The 21,647-nt window shown below is 22.1% G+C and overlaps 2 protein-coding genes across 2 annotated transcripts; one reads left to right on the forward strand and one right to left on the reverse strand.

The window, feature by feature from the left end:
* The first annotated feature begins 518 nt into the window (after positions 1-518).
* Sec5 (exocyst complex component secretory 5) lies at positions 519-6,943 on the forward strand. The gene is made up of 11 exons (XM_011498623.1): positions 519-919; positions 1,272-1,572; positions 2,683-2,878; positions 3,019-3,520; positions 3,784-4,091; positions 4,217-4,401; positions 4,471-4,585; positions 5,220-5,498; positions 5,715-6,041; positions 6,291-6,478; positions 6,712-6,943. Exons 1-11 carry the CDS (start codon positions 811-813, stop codon positions 6,899-6,901), a joined length of 2,700 nt encoding a protein of 899 aa, XP_011496925.1. The 5' UTR covers positions 519-810; the 3' UTR covers positions 6,902-6,943.
* A 304-nt stretch (positions 6,944-7,247) lies between these two features.
* On the reverse strand, positions 7,248-17,039 carry LOC105361447 (uncharacterized). Its single transcript, XM_011498624.1, has 16 exons — positions 16,916-17,039; positions 16,357-16,467; positions 15,913-16,137; positions 15,400-15,527; positions 15,199-15,327; positions 14,396-14,604; positions 14,100-14,245; positions 13,421-13,678; positions 13,067-13,217; positions 12,437-12,788; positions 11,868-12,076; positions 9,888-10,354; positions 9,116-9,356; positions 8,003-8,413; positions 7,602-7,899; positions 7,248-7,344 (listed from the first exon to the last, which is right to left on the reverse strand). The coding sequence occupies exons 3-16, from the start codon at positions 15,930-15,932 to the stop codon at positions 7,274-7,276; spliced, it is 3,090 nt and encodes a 1,029-aa protein (XP_011496926.1). The 5' UTR covers positions 15,933-16,137; positions 16,357-16,467; positions 16,916-17,039; the 3' UTR covers positions 7,248-7,273.
* Between the last annotated feature and the right edge of the window lie 4,608 nt (positions 17,040-21,647).

Here is a 21,647-nt window from a genome sequence, read left to right on the forward strand (position 1 = left end):
TATGTATTTTTATAGACAATATTTATTAAAATTGTTCTAAATAATAATATTTAATTATTTGTTATTTGAATTAATGATGGTGTTTTAAACTTACGTAATTAAGCCATTGACTTGATGGAAGTTTTAAATTTAAGTAATTAAGCCAAATATGTTTTAACTACAACACCGTATATCGTTTAGAACTTCAAATATATTTTCAAATATAAAGCATAAACTTTAAGTTAATATTGTAAAAGGAATTTTATAGTTAATTTTAATTTGTACATTTTTTAGTTATATTTAAAATTATTCCTATTCGTGCATGTAAGTAAAATATAGTTACCTGTGTACAAAATAATTGTATTGATTTCTTTATATACGATAATATATTGATAGGTTTTTAGTTCTCTACAATTTCCAACGAATTTTAAATGTGTATTTCACAATTTGATTGAATTTAAAGTATAACTAAATATTGTTAGCGAACATGCCGTCTGTCTTTTGACCAATGCTTGCAAACGAATGAATTCACTACATGGCTACTTTTAAATGTGATTGATACCGTATTATAAGTGTTAAATACCGATTGATAAAGAATCCTAGTGTTACGATATTTTCGTTTATTTTTAGCATACAATTAAGTACTTTTAGTCGATATGTCTAATTTACAGTTTCTTTAAAGTTGAATTACACATAAGTTTTTAGAAATATTTTATCATTAGATCTCGATGGAAATGAAGTCGTTATTGAACGTATTATCAAAGAACAAAAATTTGATTATCTATATATTCTTAAGTAATAAGCAAATGTTTTAGCATAAAAACTTTAAGAATGGTACCGCCTCCAGTGGTTACGGGAATATCTCCAAAGGAGGGACCACCTGGTACTCGAATAACGATTCGTGGTGAATTTCTTGGCATCAAAGCTCAAGATCTTATAGGTTAGCGTTAACTGTTATTTTATTAATTAAAATATATATTTTTACTTTTATTAATAAACTTTCATTCAAAAATTTGAATTAGTTAATATATATTAATTATTATATATACATACAATAACTATATATATTTCTTTTATTTTTAATTTTTCCTTGAATAAAACTTTTTTAACTTGGATTATATTTAGTATTAAGGACTAATTTATCAATATACTTAAACTAGATACCTACTTTAATTGTTGTTATAATAATTATGAATATTTTTATATAATTAATTTGAAAAGAGTAATCAAATTTATTTATTAAAATAATATCAATAAAATTAAATAAAATGGAAATAAAATTTATATTTTAGGCCTGAAAATATGTGGATGTGATTGTACATTGTTAGCTGAGTGGAAATCACCTAACAAAGTAATTGCTAGATCTGGATCATGTAAAGGTAGAGGTGATATAATTGTGACAACCCTTAGTGGTGGTCAAGGTACTTCTACAGTTCAATTTAGAGGATATCATGAAACAATTGGTCCTATGAAAGAATCTGCTGTTTGGGTAGAAGAAGCACCAGTACAAAGTTTTGCTTGGGGTAGAAGAGCATTATCACCAACAAATTATCAACAAGAAGATCCTTTAGGCCTTAGTGTAGAAGGCAATGTGTAAGTTATGTATATATTTATTAAGAATTATATTTTTATTTGTTAATTATATAAAGTATTTAATTATCAACACCTAAATATAAAATTTAATTTAATCTCATTAAACTAATATTTTTATAACTTACAGTAAAAACTGTAAATCTTAAATAAGTATTAAATTGATATCTAAATATATGAATTTGTAAATATTAAATCCTGAGCCTTTTTACTCTTTCTATACAGTTGTAATTGAATCAATTTAACAGAACTTAATTTGGTAATATGTTTGAGAAATAATATCATATAATACTTTTATAAAAATTAAATTAGTACTTAAAATTGCCTGACTTATTTTATTATAACAATATAACTTTTCAAACTCTTGTATATATCATAATGTGGAAGTGTTTTATAAATCAATATATATATATAATCAAAATAAATACATTGCTTAGTTTTAATTGTATATTGATCATTTTTATAATTTTACTCTTTGATCATGAGTTATATATTTGAATTATGTATTATTTATTACATATAGTATGAAAATGAATTTGTTATATGTTATTTATAAAATACATGATTAACTATAACATATAAAGTAGAACTTTTTTATAATAGTTTTTAAGTTATATATTAGCTCATAAATTATCTTCAATTACTAGAAGACTGGATTTATTTATTCTAAAGTAGTTTATTGCTATATTCTTAATATTTGGATCTGCTTAATGTTAAAGTAATGATCTATCCATTGTTCTGTTAATAATTTGTGTATGAAAAAATGTGTTTTTTTATTTATTTTTAGTATTCAAATTAGTTTTAAACTCTCATGATATTTTACATTATCTAGTATATTGTAAGTATTGTAGAGCATTTAAATTCACTATTACGAAAAGTTTGATACTTCTACCAAAATCATATCCATTTTTTTCCTGTTATTTTTACTGCTATAATTCCAATAACTAAAGGAATTTTGTGAATTTAATTTATTAAAATATATGTAAATTTCAGATAAACAGTTGTGAGTATATTTAATTTTTTAATTATTTAACTATAATATCAACTGATAAAAGTATGGTTTTATTATATTAAAACTGAATAAAAATAATATATTTTAACTTGTTTTATAAGGAAAAAATTTCCAGAGGATGAACTATTTGAGCTTTATGGGGATGCTAGTGGTGAATTAACTAGTGAAAAATTTCATCCCGGTATGTTTCTATTACAACATCATCATGCTACTTCCTTAGATGATCTTAAGGCAGGCTTAGCATATTTGCGACGTAAAGTAAATTCTCAAAAAGAGGGTCAACTTTCATTTTTGAAGGTATTTTGTTTAGTTTTTCTTAAATTTAAGAAAATGGAAAATGATATATTTATGAATAAATATTTATGTATTTAAACTTATAAATTTTGATTCTTAACTTTTCTTTATATTTTAATATTTATTTTAATTATTATTTAAAGGCAAATGTTGGATCAGTAATGGAACAACTCGATACAATTATCCTTTTAAAAGATCAATTTGAAAATGATCTAAAAAATTATGGCACAAATCCTATGGAACAACTTGAAACTGCAATAAAAGAATCTATGATAGAAGCCAATAAATTATTTGACGATATTTTAGCTAGAAGGGATAGAGCAGATGCAACTCGTAATGCACTATCCGTGATGCACAGATACAAATTTTTATTTTGCATGCCTATTAATGTAGAGAGAAATATAAAGAATGGCAATTATGACCTTGTGATTAATGACTATGCCAGAGTAAAAAATTTATTCAAAAATACCGAAGTAGAAGTATTCAAAAAAGTTTTACGAGAAATTGAATATAGAATAGAAACTCTAAGGGAGGTTTTAAGAAAAAAATTAGAGGAAGTACCATTCTCTTTAGAAGATCAAAAAAAGATTATCAGAAATCTTATTAATCTTGAGGCTGAAGGAGATCCAGCATGGGATGGAATAGGTAAGTTATTTAAATAAATCTCTTGATTAATAATTTGTTTAAATTTACAATAATTAAGTTAAAATAATTTATTAAAATTTAAGGTACATAAATTGTAGATTAACTATATTGCTATGCTTATGTATTTTTAAAACTTCTAAAACATGCATAAAATTAAAAAAATTTCTTATATTTCTAAGTTAAATGATGACATGTATTTGGAAAAGTAAATAGTAAATTAGTTTTTAACATATAAAATTTTAATGGTTTATATTTAATTATAGTTTCCTATGCTAATCACTTAGAAAAAAGCATAAAAACTTGTACAACAGAGTATCTTGAATCCGAAAGTAGAGAGGATGATCTAAAAATAAGTTTAGCTATAAAATCAAATGTATCAACTCCAATGTCTATTAAACAGTTTAAATTAACAAAAAATGAAGAAAATAATACTCCAGTTAAAGTTCAGTGTATTGAAGCTCTATGTGACATTGTTATGGAACAATTGCCTGATCTTTGGAGATTAGGTCAAAGTTATTTTACAGGACAATTGCATGTTACTGTAGATGCAAAAAAACAAAGACCATTTAAAGTGAGTAAATATTCATATTAAAAGTAAATTCATATTATTATAAAATTAAAAGTAAACATAAAGACCTTTCTTATAATAAAGTACTTTTGAAAAATCTAAGCTTATTCTTTTAAATGATTTTCTAGAATTTAGTACTTTCAAGTATTCAAAATGCTGTAAATGCTATGAAAGCTTCTTGTGATTCTAGTTTGGAGGCTTCATGGTTTTTATACAGTCTTAAACGTATTAGACAGATATATGCTTCACTTATTCATTTAGACTTACCTAGCGATGCATTAGATATTTTTGGAAAATTTATTTTTGAATTAAGGTAATGCACCTAATTTGAATACTTCTATAAAAAGATATGATTATGTTTTTATCGTTTCATTTTTTTTAGATTACAATGTTTAGTAGGCCTTTTTAAACAAACTGTAGATAAAATATTATTATTAAAATGTAAAGAAACATGGGAAATTGAATATTTAGATGGAGATGGAGGAATTACTAAAATGGTATTAATAAAATTTTTCATATTTTTCATATTTATGTATTTTTAAATATTTTAAAATTATATTAATATTTGTTATGTTACAAGATTAAAAATTCTGAATTAATAATGTATTAAAATTTGAACATTTTATTATATATAATCTTACGTAGTAATGTTTTAAAATATTTTTAATTATTAAAATATCAAATTTGTAAAAATTGTATAACATATTGTTTAAGTATAAATTATTTTTTTTATTTTCTCTACATTACATATGACTAGTGTCTATATATGTATATTTATATCAATAAAGTATATTTTTACATTGACTAATAATATTACAGAATTAAATTAAAATAGTAATTTATAAAATGTTGTGAATTATTTTAAAACTTTTATAAATTATTTTGTTTTAATTATTCTTGTTTACTTGAATTTTAATGACATAATATTTTTTCAAATTTTTGAAAAAGGAATTTTTGGATTAGAAATTGATCACTGCAGAATCAGTGTTCATTAAGTCGTTAAATAGAAAGTTAATTTTAAAATTCAATACAATGTTTTTACTTTATTTACATATTTGCACATATATAGTCTTAAAAGATTTTTTAATTCTTAATTAAATCATTCGGATTGTTGTTTATTACAAAATTTAGCCATTATATTTTGAAGAAATGGTCATGGAAGTGTCCAAGCTGGCTCGTGAAACTGCAATTATTTGTGGACCAAGGGAAGCACCTCTATTAGAAAATCTAAATCATCAAACACTTTATTACAATGAAATTAAAGCAACTTTTGCCGCATTCGCTCGCTGCTTACAGCAGTTAGCTTTTAACTGTAATGAAGATATAATTGATGACGAATTTACAATGGTTCCACAACTCACGAGTTCATCCACTGTTTATAAAAATAAAGATATCAAACCACATGGGCTGGCAAGTTAAAATTTTATAAAATTTCTTTATCTAAATATTTACGTATATATTTTATTCATTTCTAACTAAAATTGACCAATTCAATAATTTAACATTATTATATTAGTGAATTAAAAGTTATTTGATTAAATGATAATGAAAGTAACAGCAATAATCAAATTAACAGTGAAGATGATAATAATAAATAGTAAACATAGTTTTGAATTTTTTTTATAGACATGGGAACAACGCCTATTAATTTCATTAAGTAACATACGATATACTCTTAAAGTATTGTTGCCACGAATCGAAGAAAATCTTAAATTTCAAGGTTATCCAGATCTTTCAACCACTGTTGGTTATAATTCTGATTGGACACAATTGAAAACTTTAGATACTGCAGTATTGAATGCCTATTTAGAACGTCGTTGTGATCCTTTAGTTGGAATAATAGAACCGAATGTATATATCGGAAATTTAGATTGGAATTCGAATCTTCAAATTGTTCATGTTAAACCATATGTTCAAGAAATTTTAGCTAATATTATAGCTGTTCATGCTGAAGTAAGAATTGCAATGAAAATGGAAGCTTTTTAAAATAATCATGCCAAATATTTTCTACAAATTAAAAATCTAATTGGATAGTCTATTAACATTGAGTTTGTTAAATAAATTTCATAATAATCTTTTAATTTATATTCACATTTTTGCTTTATAATACTTTTTTTTTATCTTGTGGAAAGCTAAAATTAACCTCTAATACTTAATATATAATGAGAATAAAAATTCTATAAATAATTACACAATTTGTAGGTTCGTCATGTTTCTCCATGTTTACTTGAACGAGTACTTTCACACATAGTTGAAAGTGTTACTGAAGAATTAGCACGCTTAATATTATGTATTAGTTATCGATTTAGTTCATCTGGTATTATACAAGCTAGAACAGATATTTTACTAATGAAAAAAGCATTAGAAAATTATTGCTCACCACGAGCAGAGTAAGTAAATGTTAATTAAAAAACATATACATTATATATTATATCTACAATAAAATTATAGTTATTTGAAGTTACCATTTTTAAATAAAAATTTTTTTAATTTATTTGGTGTTGTTACATGTTAAGTATACTTAATTAAATTAATTATTGTAAAATATATTATTTAAAAACCTTTGATTATAAATATATTATAAAAGCAATCAAATTTATGTCAAATTTTTTAATTTTTTTAGAAATTTCCTGGATGAAGCTTTAAAAGCTATACCACAACCAGTTACTAAAGAAGATGCTCAAAAAATTGATATGATTTTAACTAAAGTTACAACATTGATGCAACTACAATTATCTTGTCTTATGAATAATATAGATAATGTTAATACAACATTAAAAAAAATAGGCTATAATCAATTAACAGCATTATAGTCTATAGAGCTTATTTAATTTTTTCTAATAATTTTTCTTTTGCTCGATTAATAAGAAATAACAATATATTCTAGTTGTTTAGAGTTTTTATATAGAATATAAGTTTATACTTGAATATTACTGATAAATTATTCGATAAATCTACAGTAAGCTTAATTAAGCTATTGATCTGTTGCTTTTCTAAAACAGTATATAAATATATCACATGCATGAAAATGTACTTTATATATTGATATGTTGTTTATGTTTTTGTACGCATATACAGATGTGTATATATATTTATATGTATATTCATTTTATTATAATAAACTCTTACTTTTTTATGTAATACATTAATAATATTTAAAAATATGATCAACAATGACCTTAAACTTATAAAATGTCTTTGATTTTTTTATGAATTTTTATAGTTCCTGTGTAGCCATTTAATGTAACAATTTCACCTATAATAAAAAAAAACAATATATTTATTAATATATATATATATAACTTTTATTTCTAAATATCCTTTATAAAATGTATTTTTAATAAAAGAAACAAGATTTATGATCTTTAATTATAAATAAACTAAAAAATTATTAACGCAGTTGGAATCATGTAAATTAATTTTTGATAATGGCTACTTACAATGGATTGCATTAAAATTTAATTATTAAATTATATTGACGACTAAAGTGTAAAATATCTTATTTATATTTACCTGTTTTAAATTTTCCAGTAGCATTTTCGACGCTAACAATGCAAGGAAGTCCATATTCCCTTGCAACGACAGCTCCATGACTAATCAGCCCACCGAGTTCAGTCACTACACCACCCAATAATGGGAAATATGGACTCCAGCCAATATCCGTTGCATTAGTTATCAAAATATCGCCCGGCTTAATTTCCCTGGCTTCCTCTAAAGTTAAGGCAATGCAGGCGCGTCCAGTAACCATGCCATTACAGACAGATGTACCTTGTATGCAAATACCATCTTCTATTGTAGATATTTTCATTTCCTAAAAAATCAGTGAATTTACTGTTAAAATCAAGATAATAACAATTACTATTAAAATAAATAACCATTTAAAATAAAATGATTAAATACAAAAATTAATTTACCTCCACAGGTTTCAGCATCCCATAATTAACTTCATTGTATTTATATTTTTGTAGTTGCAGCCGTAATTTTGCTCGGCGCGTAGCTTTACGCAGCAACCCTGGATTAGGTTTACTGACCAGCTCACCTAACTCCTTGTGTGTTAGAAAAAAAATAAGAGCTTGATCGGGAAGACGGCCTTCTTTCATCAGAAGAACTGCTAGTCTACGATATGCAAGTCGCAGATTATGAACCATCTCGATAATCAAAGCTTTGGTCTTTTCTCGCTGAGAGACCGCTTTTCTCATAGCTGGTAATAGTAGTCGCAGAATCCAACGTGTCAAAGATTTTTGAGGAGTCTTAAGGTATGCCACCGTTTCACGAGAACTCAAACTCTTATCAATATGATCCTCTTCCACTGAATCCATCATTAGCTGCTCTCAAGGCAAATATATGATGTTGATTTAGATATAACGTAGTTTATTTTTTAAAAAATCACGATAGATAGATACATACATACAATAATATAAGTTATTATAATAATTATTGAGAGTTACCATTATGAAAAATTTTTTACCTTGTCATTTTTTTATAATTATACACTCCCTAATAATTAACATGATTATTGTATTTTTTACTATTGTTTCAAATGAATTACCTAGTGTCCAATGAATTAATATCTTATTAAATGAAAATAAATGTGGTAAATATTTTTGTGTATTATTATTTTTTATTTTTTAAAAGTATTTTAAATTTCTTTCTTTTAAACCTTCATTAAATGTCACAATTTATATTAAATTTTATTCATAATTTAATTAAATGTTTTTATTATTAAAAAATACTATTATAATAATCTATTATATATATAATATTTATTAAAGTTCAAAGTATAACTGAAGTTTCAAAATAATTCATATATTATTTTCATTTATAATAAAAAATTAAAAAATGTATTTCAAATTGAAATCGAAATAAAATTTAAAATAATCTCATTTGTAATCTTACTTGAACAGGCTCTCTTCGTATCAAGATAAATAAAAATAAAATACTTGTTTTATACAAGCGAAAATATAATTTATATTTTATATTGAGTAATAAAATCAAGTCGATATCCAGTTACAAAACTACACACTTACTTGTATAGTGTAAAGGAATTTTTCCGGTTTCATACTCCATGTCTCTGTGATTAACTCAAATTCTTCAATACCTCGGTGACCATGAATATTTATGAACTGTTGTACTTGATCATACGCTGTTGGGCATTTCAATAATAGCCAATTCATCATCTCTGATATATCGACACTTTTAAATTCTTTAGACAATCCACTTTCTCTGACTGTACGTGTTATTTTCTTCAGCGCGATTGGCACTTGAGCACTAATTACATTTATTCGTAAAAACATTTTACTTATATACTTGAACCCTATTGTACTTACTATTATAATTAAACACATTAAATTATATTTTTGCTCAATAAAATGTAAAGCCGTATCATATTAATAAATTTATTAATATAAGCTTAATAATAGGACCCAACAATTAAATTTAAACCAACAAAAGTAATCAAAAGAAAAATTAAATCACTAGTTTAAAAAGCTTAATTTTATTCTAGATTGATTTCTAATAACGAATAATATATTTAGAATACAAATATATGTTTATAAGCCAATTTGAAATCATTAGTTTGTTTCTAATTATTAAAAAAGATACGTATTTCGTGTATAATAACATTTATATTTTAATAATTGTAATTAACAGTAAAATTTAAAAAGATTTTTAAAGTATTAAAACTATGTAATGATAAAGCTTATTTAAAGTAAAAATTTACATTGTTCCCTTGAAATATGGAAATATATTTGTTGATGTAAATCTGTAAAAATTGATTTCAGAACAAATATGTTAGTTTACCTAATTACATCGCTGCAGGATCTTAAGAGTATTGCAATATCAGAATAATGTTCCATTGTAAAATCTTTGTTGCCTTCCGTTAAGATTGACATGATCAACACTTGATAAAAGATGCTACATTTTGAGGTGTGACTGTGAGACATGGATACCCCATTAAAATCGTTGAGCATATTGGTTACGGCGCAAAATATATCTTGTGCAGTATTGAACTCTGATAGATTTTTAACGATGGGAGCAATTCTACATCGATCGACAATCCTGTTAGCGTAAGCGACCTTATCTGAATTCCACCATAGGTCCAACAATATACCCGTTCTTTGTTTTATTAATTTGAACAACTTGAGAACACCGTTACGTTTTTTGGCCATTTCATGGATATCGGGTGTAATGATCGATCGTCCGCAAATCGCTATTTCCATTACTTTTATACTTTGTGAAATTTTCTCCTCAACAAAGCGTAACAGTAACTGAGATCATATATTTAATAATATATCATATATTTATTAAATTTGAAAATAAAAGTTGTAATTTTAAAGTTTTCAACTCTAAGGCTCATACACAAAGCTTATATATATATATATATATATATATATATATATATATATACATCTATATAAATAATAAGTATATACAAGTTTATATCAAAGTGATAAAATCCTGTAAAATATTTTTGTTAGCGTTGAATCTTTTTTTCTTTCAAAGTATTGATAATTTATAATATTCGATAAATGTTTAAATTATTAAATAAAAATATTGAATTTTTACAAATTTTTTAGAGGAATAAATGAAAAAATAACATAATAGTAATAAACTTTATTCACTATTATATAGTTTTATTCTAATAATAAATTTATAGAAATGACAGTATGAATGTTATTGAATATAATATTAATAATGTAACCAAGTTTATGTTTTCAGACCCATTAGCCATTTAATATAGCATTGTCGACATTGAAAAAATAATTCGTTTAAACGACAGAATTTTTTTAATAATGTATATATATATATATATCATTAACAAAATTCTGTCGTTTAAACGAATTATTTTTTCAATGTCGACAATGATATATATATATATATATATATATATATATATCCATACATATTCATAATTTATAAAAATAATATAAACACATTTTCAAGAATCAATGAATAAATTTGGAGTATTTGCATATTAAAATTAAATTAGAATTTATATTTCAGTAATGATTTGCATTTTTATAAAGCTTATTTCGTAAATGAAAATGGCATTTAATTTAACATTTAAATATACTTTAACCAATTTTTTTATCGTGTTTTAGCACTTTTAATAAAATTTCGATTGTTATATTATGTGCTAAAGTCGAATTTTCAGAATAGTGAGTAAAATTGACGAAAGTATTTTAAAGAAGTAAATTGAGATTGAATTTTCCATAACACACAGAAACTTTTGTTCTATTGTAACGATATATGTATTTAAATTGTTTTAATTATATAAATTACAATTGATTAATTATATTTTTAGTTATTTAGCATATATTGTATTTATTATTTTCAATATTTAATAACTATTTTTTGTTTAAAATAAAATTCTTCAATCAGATTAAACACTGGAATTACTTTTTTATTCTTTAAATATTTTTTATTATTTATTTAGCCTGTTAAAAATAAATATAATTAAAAATTATTTTTATATAAAATATTTAATATTATGTAAATTATAAATTAAAATAAATTTAATTTTTTCAAAAATATTCTAGTTCTATTCTAGTTACAAAATTCTAATTGCAAAAACTTAAAAAATAATCTAGACATAATAAAAATGTCTCTAATACTCGTATCGCATGTTAACTGATAGTATAATAATTGCATGATTATCATTTACATATGTACTCTGTATTCATTAAATGAGTATGGTCTAACGTAAAACTAGTTATTAAATATTTTACACTCTCCTCCCTCCGATTAATATAAATTAAATTTATTTAATATTGACCTTACATTCATGTAGTTCAGTGTACATCTCATGTTAGCAATGAACAAATGATTCGTGTAAGTGTGTAATACAGGTTTCCTAACAATATTGCTTTCCGTAGACATGTTCAACCCAGATATGATACAGCTTAATGTCAACGGTGTTAAAACCATTGGCAGAACCTCACCGACATTCGAAAATGTGAGAATATCACTATCGCTAGGTACCCCTGAACCTAAACGAAAAAGCATGTTATTTATTGTAAAATATAGTCAATTTGAATTTAACACTTATGGAAGAAAGAAATCAATGAAAAAGTTCCAATTGTTAGATAAATATAATTTTGTTTTATTTGTTTTTTTATTCATTCTAAGTTTTATATTACTTTTACATTTTTTATAATATCTATAAGTTATAAGATATTTCTATAAAATATAAAATATCTATCTATAAGATATAAAATATATTTTCATGCTTTTAAAAATATAAATTAGTTTTTATTTTTAATCTATTAATTCTTTAATTTTAATAGTATATAAAAGAAATGGTGATTACTTATTTAACTAGTTCTAGAAAATACTTGTAATATTTTTACCCAATTCGTGTGTTAATTCAAAATCCGTCCATGTATTTAAAGATGTAATAGGGCGACACTGAAGTAAATATACATTATCTTGGAATAATGCCCACTCAATATCACGTGGTGCGTTATAAAGCTGATCAAGAGTTACCGCGATCTCGGCTAATTTTAGTGCCATATCTAGGCTAATTGAGAGCTTGAACGTTTCTTCAGTAGATACGTTCATGATATCAGTACCAGAAACATCAATTTTCATGCTGATCTTTTGGGATTTTTTACCAATCATCGAGGTATTTATACTTAACAAATTCCTAGAGTTTCGCTGGACTATGACAGTGTCTGGATCAACCAAAGCCGATACTACAGTCTGAATTTCATATTTTTGATAATTTACATCACATTAATAATTTAATGAACTATCTATTTTAACGAGTCATTAACAAATTTTTAATAATTATTTCTAATAAATAATTCATGTAATTGCAATTGATGTTGAAAATAAGGTTTATAAGAAGGTATATAAGAAAACAGGTTTTAACTAACTAATTTGAAGTAATATGTATTATATTTTTAATGAATTTATCGAATTAGTGGAAACATATACGCTTGCTTATTTACGCTGAACATTTTTGATTTCATACTTACTTCTCCTAGGCCGTAATTAGAGTTAATAAAAATTTCTTTTGGATTTCCTGTTAATGGATGCCTGGTGAACATTACTCCGGCAACATCAGCATTCACCATTTGTTGAATACATACACCCATTAATGCCTTTATTTCTAATCCATTTTGTCTTCTACAAATATATTTAGAAATAGAGTGATTTAAAATGTTTTTCAATGCATAACTAATAAAAGACCAATTATTTGGTTAAAACTGTACAATATACAAAGCATATTTTCAATAACAGAAAATAGAAAGTTATAAATTTAAAGCAGAAAAAATATTCTTAAACTCAATTAATATGTGTTTAATTGAACATTATTCAAATGAAAATACCTGTATTCAACACTTCTATAACTGTATAGACTAGCCCAACAATAAGATACGTATTTTAAAACTTCGTAATCTCCTTTAATTCCGAGATAAGTTGAATTTTGACCAGCAGCAGAAGTATCCTCATTATCTTCTCCTATCGCACTTGATCTAATGGCGTATATATTTTCTGGATTACGTGATTTAAATTGTTTAAGGTTTGTCAGTATTTCTTCTTTTATAATATCAATAACCGGAGTATTTTCCATTAATGATACTACTCTAAAAAAGTAATTATATTATTCTCAAATACAAATTTGGAACATAATTATTTATAAAAAGTTAAACGACTACTTTCCAATTATATATATATATATATATATATATATAATATATTATTACCAGCAATAATGTTTTTCTACAAAATTTTTAATTAATTTTTTTAGGAAGCTTAATATAATAATTACAGTAAATTATATTTTTTCGTGTTATATAATTTTGTATTTTTATTTATATTATATGTAATTATATATATCTACAAAATTTTTAATTAATTTTTTTTTAGGAAGCTTAATATAATAATTACAGCAAATTACATTTTTCGCATTAGTTTTAAAATCCAAAATAAACTTTGTAACGTATATATTTGTTTATAATATTAGAAAATTCGAAATACTTAAAAGTTTAGTCATTACAAACTTACTTTTGAGTATATTCTTTCAAGTCGCCGTTCTTTTCTCCATTACATACTCTTATAAGCAGATTTATAGCTTCTGATAGATTTGTATGACATTTAATATGTAATTCTAATGCATATGTTGTAAGGCAAAATCCTTTAGGAATAAAGAACTATAAGGAATATCAAACTTATTAACATATATTTTTTAAAACGAATAAAAAATATTTTGCAAGTTTACAATAAATTTTTTTACTGTAAATATTGTCAAATAAATAAAATAAAACAAATTATACAATATTAAAAATATTGAAAATAAATACTTCTGTAGTTTTAATTGATGAGAGTTCTGCAATTGATGCTCCTTTTCCCCCAACAATGTTTTTATTTTGACATCTAATATCATCGAAAATGAGAGTGTAAACTATCGAAGATTCATTAAATTCTTGTGATCCAAAAAAGTTTTTTACAAGTGATAATTTTATAGGGCAGGAATTGGAATATGGTTGCCACATTTGAAGTAAGCCAACACCTAAAAACTTATATCTGTCTATTACTTATGAAATTGCTTGATACAAACGTATAATAATTTGATTCATTATTAGTAGGAGAAAGGTTATTATTAAATTATAATAAATATTATAATATATATAGTTATAATATAACTATAATCATATATAACTAAATTATTACTGGGAATAAATAGAACGATTTCGCAATTTTGAATTTTAAGGTTATAATTATAATTATATAGGTAATATTTATTAGTTATATTATAATTATATAGGTAATAATTATTTATTAATGTATAATAATATAATTGTCTAGTATGAAATATCCTAATAAGATACACAAAATTTTAAATAAATATTAAATAGCTATTTAATTTCTCATTTAAAGCGTTAATAATAACAATTTTTATAAAATCAAGATTAATTATACTATATATTTTTACAAATAATTTACAATAATACAATCTTACTAATTTAAAATTTTTTAAATACTTAAAATTAACTCAATGCACATACTTTGAAACTGTGGATAAATTTCTCTTTGCAATAAAACTATTATGAATATTATAATGCTTATATCATTGAATATTGAACTATATTTATAAAAGAAATACCTGACACATTATTTAATTTCATTTTGAAATGATAATATTTGTATTGTGAATCCCATGGATATCCACCATATACTATTTTTTTACTTTCCCTGAGTAATTTTATTATTACCTCATATTTTCTGTCTCCAGCTAAAATAGATAAATTCGAAATATTTAATGTTAGTTATTTTATTTATATAATAAATTATACAAAATTGTAACCTCTAAATTGAAATGTATATTCATCGAAGCCATTGTTATAATAATTTAGAAATTGCTTTATGTTAAAACACAACGAATTAATACAGTGTAAATCATCTATTGGATCTTTTAAGTGTCCCAATTGTATACTGAAAAATAAAAAACTTGTTACCTATAAAAAAATTTTTATTTTATTTTCTCACAAAAGAATATAAACTATAATTCTATAAAAATAATTCAATTAAGTAAAATAGTATTAGAAATTTTGCTTTTAAATAATAATTAATAGTATTTAAAAATAATAATATATATTTAATTTATGTTATAACTGTAAAAAATTTGTCTTATTTATAAAATTATATAATGTTTATTCAATTTAATAAAAATTCGAATAAAAATATTTCTAAAAATTTTAGTTTATATATTTATTAGATATTATTCAATTCACAGTTATTTATAGATAACATTCTGGAATATTTACATTGTGAATGATTTAAATGCAAAAAATTTAACATAGTTATTGTATATTGTTACTTTTTCAATCCCTTGTTCATGCTGCATAAATTTAAGTAAAATGAAATTCCTATAGAATCAAGTGCTACAATGGAAATGTTTGTTTTAAACGGAGTGGCGTCACATTGTCCCCAGTAACATTGCCTTAAAGAGCGCAAATAAAATTCAACGCTTGATAGATCTTCGAATATTATTTTTCCTACAATTGATCCATATTGATGAATTTCGTGAATATTAATTTCATTGCTGTGTTTAAAAAATAAAATCATAAATTTAAGTCATCATAAAGTTACATATTCGCAACTTATTAAAATATTTGAATTTAAAGCAAATTATGTTTATATTTAAAACGAACACATATAGTATTAATAAAATTTATTCCCAAACTAATAATAATATTTATCAATGTGAAATCTATTGTTGTATAGTAATGAGTTTTTTTTAATAAAATTATAAGTATACTACATTAGTTGATGCCATTTTGAGAATTTCCATGAATTTCGAATGAGTGTTTCAGCTTGCAGATCAGAACTCCAAAATTCAGTACGTGGATAAGGTCGAGTACTAGTTATAAAACTACATGATAAAAAAATTATACAATTATATCATTATGTATTGTTAAATTTATTGCTCATCATATAATAATTACTCATATATAAATGTAAGTACAATGTATAAATAAAAGTTATTTTATATAACAGTAATTTTAATTAGCATCAATTGTATATTTATACAAAATTATAGAAAACAATTTCGTAAATTAATATTGTCTTACTCTCAAAAATATATTTGAATATTATTGTAAATATATTTACAATTATTTCACATTAATATTAATAATTTGTTGCATTTCGTTCACACATTTTTGAGTCATACGGTGATTAATATATAAATTATTTTATATTAAATCTAATTAAAACATATTATTGATACTTAACCTGATTTTTTTTAAATAATAATTTTAAAAGTAAAAAATGAAAGATTTATAACAGTACTTTATTTATCAATAATGAATCAAACTTACATACAATTAAAACGTATATGCTCCAAATTAATATTTTCATCAACATTAAGATCTGTGCAGTTGTCTTTTTTTAAAAGACCGTTAAAAATAATACGTGTTCGCTTAGTGGATTCTATAATAGTAATTTTTAAGTTTTCTGTCGACCAAGAGAAATTTTTTCTATTATTTATAATAGTGTTTGGATGATCTAAAATATTTTAATATGTTATTATTTTAATTAATTAATCACGAAAGTTTAAATAAATTGTCAAAAAAATATAATAGCTTACTATATAATTATATTTTTTATTAAATATTAATTCAATTTTATTTAAATCAAATGTATGAAATTATAAATTAATAAATGATACAATAAAATAAATTTAAAAAATACAATAAATAATGTATTAACATTTTTTTACTTATTTTTTGTGCATTCTAGGTTCTGCAAACATATTGTACGTACCAGGTAATACGTATATTGTTCCATCTTGGAAGCCTAAGAACAGTGTTAATTCCGTATATTTATCTTTTCGGTGATTAATTTTTACAAATAGAAAATTATTTTTCTGATCTGCACCATAATAATTTACAACGTTTGAATCCTATTAAAAATATATATTTCATTAGAACGTGTAATTATGTTGTATAAGAATAATTTTTTTAATACTATTATACAAAGATTAAACAAAAAATCGTATTATAGTTACAATAAAATATAATTAGATTACAAATACATTTTTATTTTATCCACAAAGTATCATATAACCATAATTTTAAAATCCAAATTAATATTTACAATTATAAAGAAAGTAAGGTTGTATATATACCGCAAGTAGTTTTCTGAATAAAATTTATAATTGTATTATTTTATAAATAAAAATGTATATTTTTATAGATATAAGCATGTATTTAATAACATTATCAGAAATTTGTTTTCAAATTATAAAAGTACTTGAATACTGTTAAGTTAAATAACTAAAAAAATATAATTTAAAATCTAAACTACTGATAATACTAAAAGATAAAATGTTAAATAATATAATTTTTCAATTTATGGTATTTAATTTATAATAAAAATGTATTTGAAATAATTCATTCACACAAAACAATAATATTTTATTTTTATAAGAAAAAGTAATTTTTTAAAAATTAAAAAAATAAATAAAACAATAGGATAAAAAGTAAATTTTAACAAACTGTATTCTATTATTTATAAATATGTTTTATATGATTTTAATATAGTAATAAAATTTTGAAAAAAATGAATTAATTATTATTAATTAATAAATATTTAATAACGCTCATAATACAAACATTAAATAATTGTAATAATATAAGAATCAACCTTACGTTGTTATTTTCATAAACTCCATCGATTAATTGTTCATTTATGTTACAAATATTTTGAACGTCTCCAATTTTGTTCTTGTTTTTTCTTAAAATCCAATATACGGAAAAGCATTGGATCATCTCAAATATCCAGCCTTTATTGCGTAAATTTTAAATTCCATTATCATGAAAAGGTTACAAATTATAATGCTTATGAACTATGCTATTTTTTTCGTATATGATTGACGAAACTATACTTAAGCTCGTAATGAATTGATGCTACAATAATAAAAGTTTATATAGTATATAAGATATAATATAATAAGAGATTTAATTCATTTGTCATAAAATCTGTTTGCACGCGAAATAATTTAATTATTTATAATTATTTATGCATATAATTATACAAACTATTTCCTTTTATTCTACTATGCTATTTATATTTCGATTTTTAAGATATACTTACAAAAGTTTTACAAATTAAGTTTAAAAAGATACTTAATTAAGCTGAAAAAATGTAAACTCGTAATTATTCTTTCATTTAAACAAATTTACTTATCCTTTTATTAAAATGAGTTGCTTTAATCACCTTTTATTAATTAAAGTAGTATTTTATAATTTTTTAAAAATAATATATAATTTTTAATAACAACGGTTTGTACTTAGAGTGCTTTATATTTTATAAACTATAAGAAATATTTCATTTATAACGATTTTCATTAAAAATTTATAATAGCATTTATTCATTTTCTTAAAAATTGAACGATGAATTTCATACATCGATTTAATTTGATACATCAATCTAATACGATGAATTTACGGGTTGTAAAGATTTATTGATTCATACATTCAGTATACATTTTAATAATACGTAACGTCACTGTATTTAGTAATATAATAGTATATAAGTAATATAATACTATTGGTATATTTAACTTTTTAAACGTTTAGTTTTTATTCATATAAAATAGGAGATCGGATTTTATTTTTTAATTATATTCACAATAATATCAATAAAAATTAATTTTTTTATATGAACAGACATCTTTAATATTACATTTAATTCAAATTTTATTCATATATACTTAGTAGATATGCTATATAAATCTTAATATTATATATAAAATCCAGACATTTGAAGAGACTAGAAAAAAGTTTATATATACTTTCATCTTATATGTAATACTTAATCGGATAATATATAATCAAAATATTGAATGAACCATTATTGTTTTACATTATTAATTTTCTTATATAAATTTAATATAACAAGTCAAATTATGTTTTATATCTTAAATATAGATTAAGAAACTTTAAATATATTCAAATTATATATTATTAAAATTGTATAATATTAATGATAATATAATTCAATTTTACTTATAATAATTCGTATTATTATTATGTTAAAGTAAAGAAAAATATCACTAATTAGACTTCAATCTAAATCGTACATTTAATTCATATAAATTAATGAAATGTACATATTTATCAATTATAAAACATAAATGACTGTTGGTTGTAGTTTAGAGAAATCTTAATTATAGCTAAATATTTATGTAAAATTATTATGTAACTGCGTAATATTTATCTATGTACAATGTATTCAACTTAAAAAGAAGATATTAAAATATAAAATGATTTGGATAATTGATTTAAATGATAAATAAAGTAAATGATTCATTATATGCAGAAAAATGCTTAAATTACTGAACTTTTTTAATTAAAAGATATTCTTGTGTATAAATAATTTTTTTTAATTTCTTTTACTTTCAATTCTATTACTAATAAAAATTTTAATTGATTTCTTATATTGTCTTTAAATATTTAAAAATTGCGAGAGTTATATATAGTCTCTTAGTTTATACCTACTGTACAAGTAATCTATTCAATATTTATTGTATGTATTGTAATATGATAAATCAATATTTAAGAAAAAGTTATAAGGTAAAAAGTTATGATGCCTTTGACTTCATAATTGATTAAAACGGTAAATTAATCTTTTAAAAATATTCAATCAGATAGGAAAATGTATATGCTTTAAGAAAAAGCTATAAGATTCGAAAATGCTTCTTTTATCAATCGTCCTTGATAATCTTATGAATGTTTGCCCAATTAATATAATACATAATTCCATTATATATTAAGTATTTATTAAGCTCTTGAGTATTTACTTGTATTCAGTATTTACAAAGCTCAAACTATATAATGACTTGACAATTCTGTGTTCAGCTTTCGCTTTTAATTAGTTTGTCAAAATATATAATAACATTTTAATTGGATTTTTAAATCTATTTTATTAGTATACTTGCCTAATCGTGCGATGAACCATAAAGATGAGAAGAAGAATGTGAATATTTGGAACAGCTGGCAGATCCACACCGCCTTTAAATATTTATTAGAAGAAATATCAATTTTTTTTAGCTTTTTAGCTTTTTTTCCCTTAAAAACACAATTTTAATTTTTATTTATCTTGTTAAATATATTGATTCATATTCAAACAACATATTTGAAACAAGTGTTAATTATTCAAATCGTTGTAGAATAGAAATTAATTCAATCTTCATTAACGATGTTCTAAATCAATTCTGATTGTAAACAAGTTTAAATAGTATTCATTAATTTATGATTTAATTTTATAACTTACTTATTTTATAACTTAATTTTATAAATCAATAAATTAATGTAAAGTAAATAAACTGAATTATTGTAAATATTAAATAAATTCAATCTCAAATTTTGGATAGTATATACATAATGTTTTTATTAGTAATTCTTTATTAGGTCACAAGAAAAGAACAATAATAATAATTTTTCAAGGTGATTTTGCGAATTCTAATAAAAATATGTGCCATATCAAATTATATATATTTTAATAGTATGAGTACTTATACAAAGATTTATACTATATTTAATAATTTACAAAATGTATTAAATTCAATTATTTTTTTATTATAAAAATATCTTTAGTTCTATTAATTTCATAAAATGATCATATTTATAAAAATCTATTTATTGAACATTTTTATTATACCACTGATTACTATCTTGTGTCAAAGTATAGTACAATAATTATATAAAAATAAATACAAATTTTAAATACTTACTTATTTAAATTATAATAATATTTACTTATATAAATTTTTATAAAATTTATATAGTTGCTTCAATATTATTAAGTATACTTTTAACATGTACTTTAATTATATTATAAATTTTATTATGAACTATTAGTATAATAAATTTAAATGAAAGAATTAAAAATTAATGTTATATTTTTGTTTTTATTTATATAGTTTTACTAACTTTAAGTAAAAGTTTAAATCATATAAAAATAAAAGTTTTAACATATTTAAATTTTACTAAATTTTACATGATTGATTTACATCAATAATATAAGTATTATTATAAATAATACTTA

This window comes from Ceratosolen solmsi, unplaced genomic scaffold (genome assembly GCF_000503995.2).
Source record: "Ceratosolen solmsi marchali unplaced genomic scaffold, CerSol_1.0 scaffold30, whole genome shotgun sequence".
NCBI classification, from domain to species: Eukaryota; Metazoa; Arthropoda; class Insecta; order Hymenoptera; family Agaonidae; genus Ceratosolen; species Ceratosolen solmsi.

What these genes read in the sequence shown, in the direction of transcription:
- Sec5 (XM_011498623.1), top strand. Translation starts at nt 811, where the DNA reads ATGGTACCGCCTCCAGTGGTTACGGGAATATCTCCAAAGGAGGGACCA. An exon ending in AAAAACAAAGACCATTTAAA is followed by an intron (nt 4,092 to 4,216) that starts GTGAGTAAATAT and finishes ATGATTTTCTAG; the next exon opens with AATTTAGTACTTTCAAGTAT. An exon ending in ATGGAGGAATTACTAAAATG is followed by an intron (nt 4,586 to 5,219) that starts GTATTAATAAAA and finishes TACAAAATTTAG; the next exon opens with CCATTATATTTTGAAGAAAT.
- LOC105361447 (XM_011498624.1), bottom strand. Translation starts at nt 15,932, where the DNA reads ATGAACAAGGGATTGAAAAA. An exon ending in GAAATTAAATAATGTGTCAG is followed by an intron (nt 14,605 to 15,198) that starts GTATTTCTTTTA and finishes ATAAGTTTTTAG; the next exon opens with GTGTTGGCTTACTTCAAATG. An exon ending in GGATGCTGAAACCTGTGGAG is followed by an intron (nt 7,900 to 8,002) that starts GTAAATTAATTT and finishes CTGATTTTTTAG; the next exon opens with GAAATGAAAATATCTACAAT.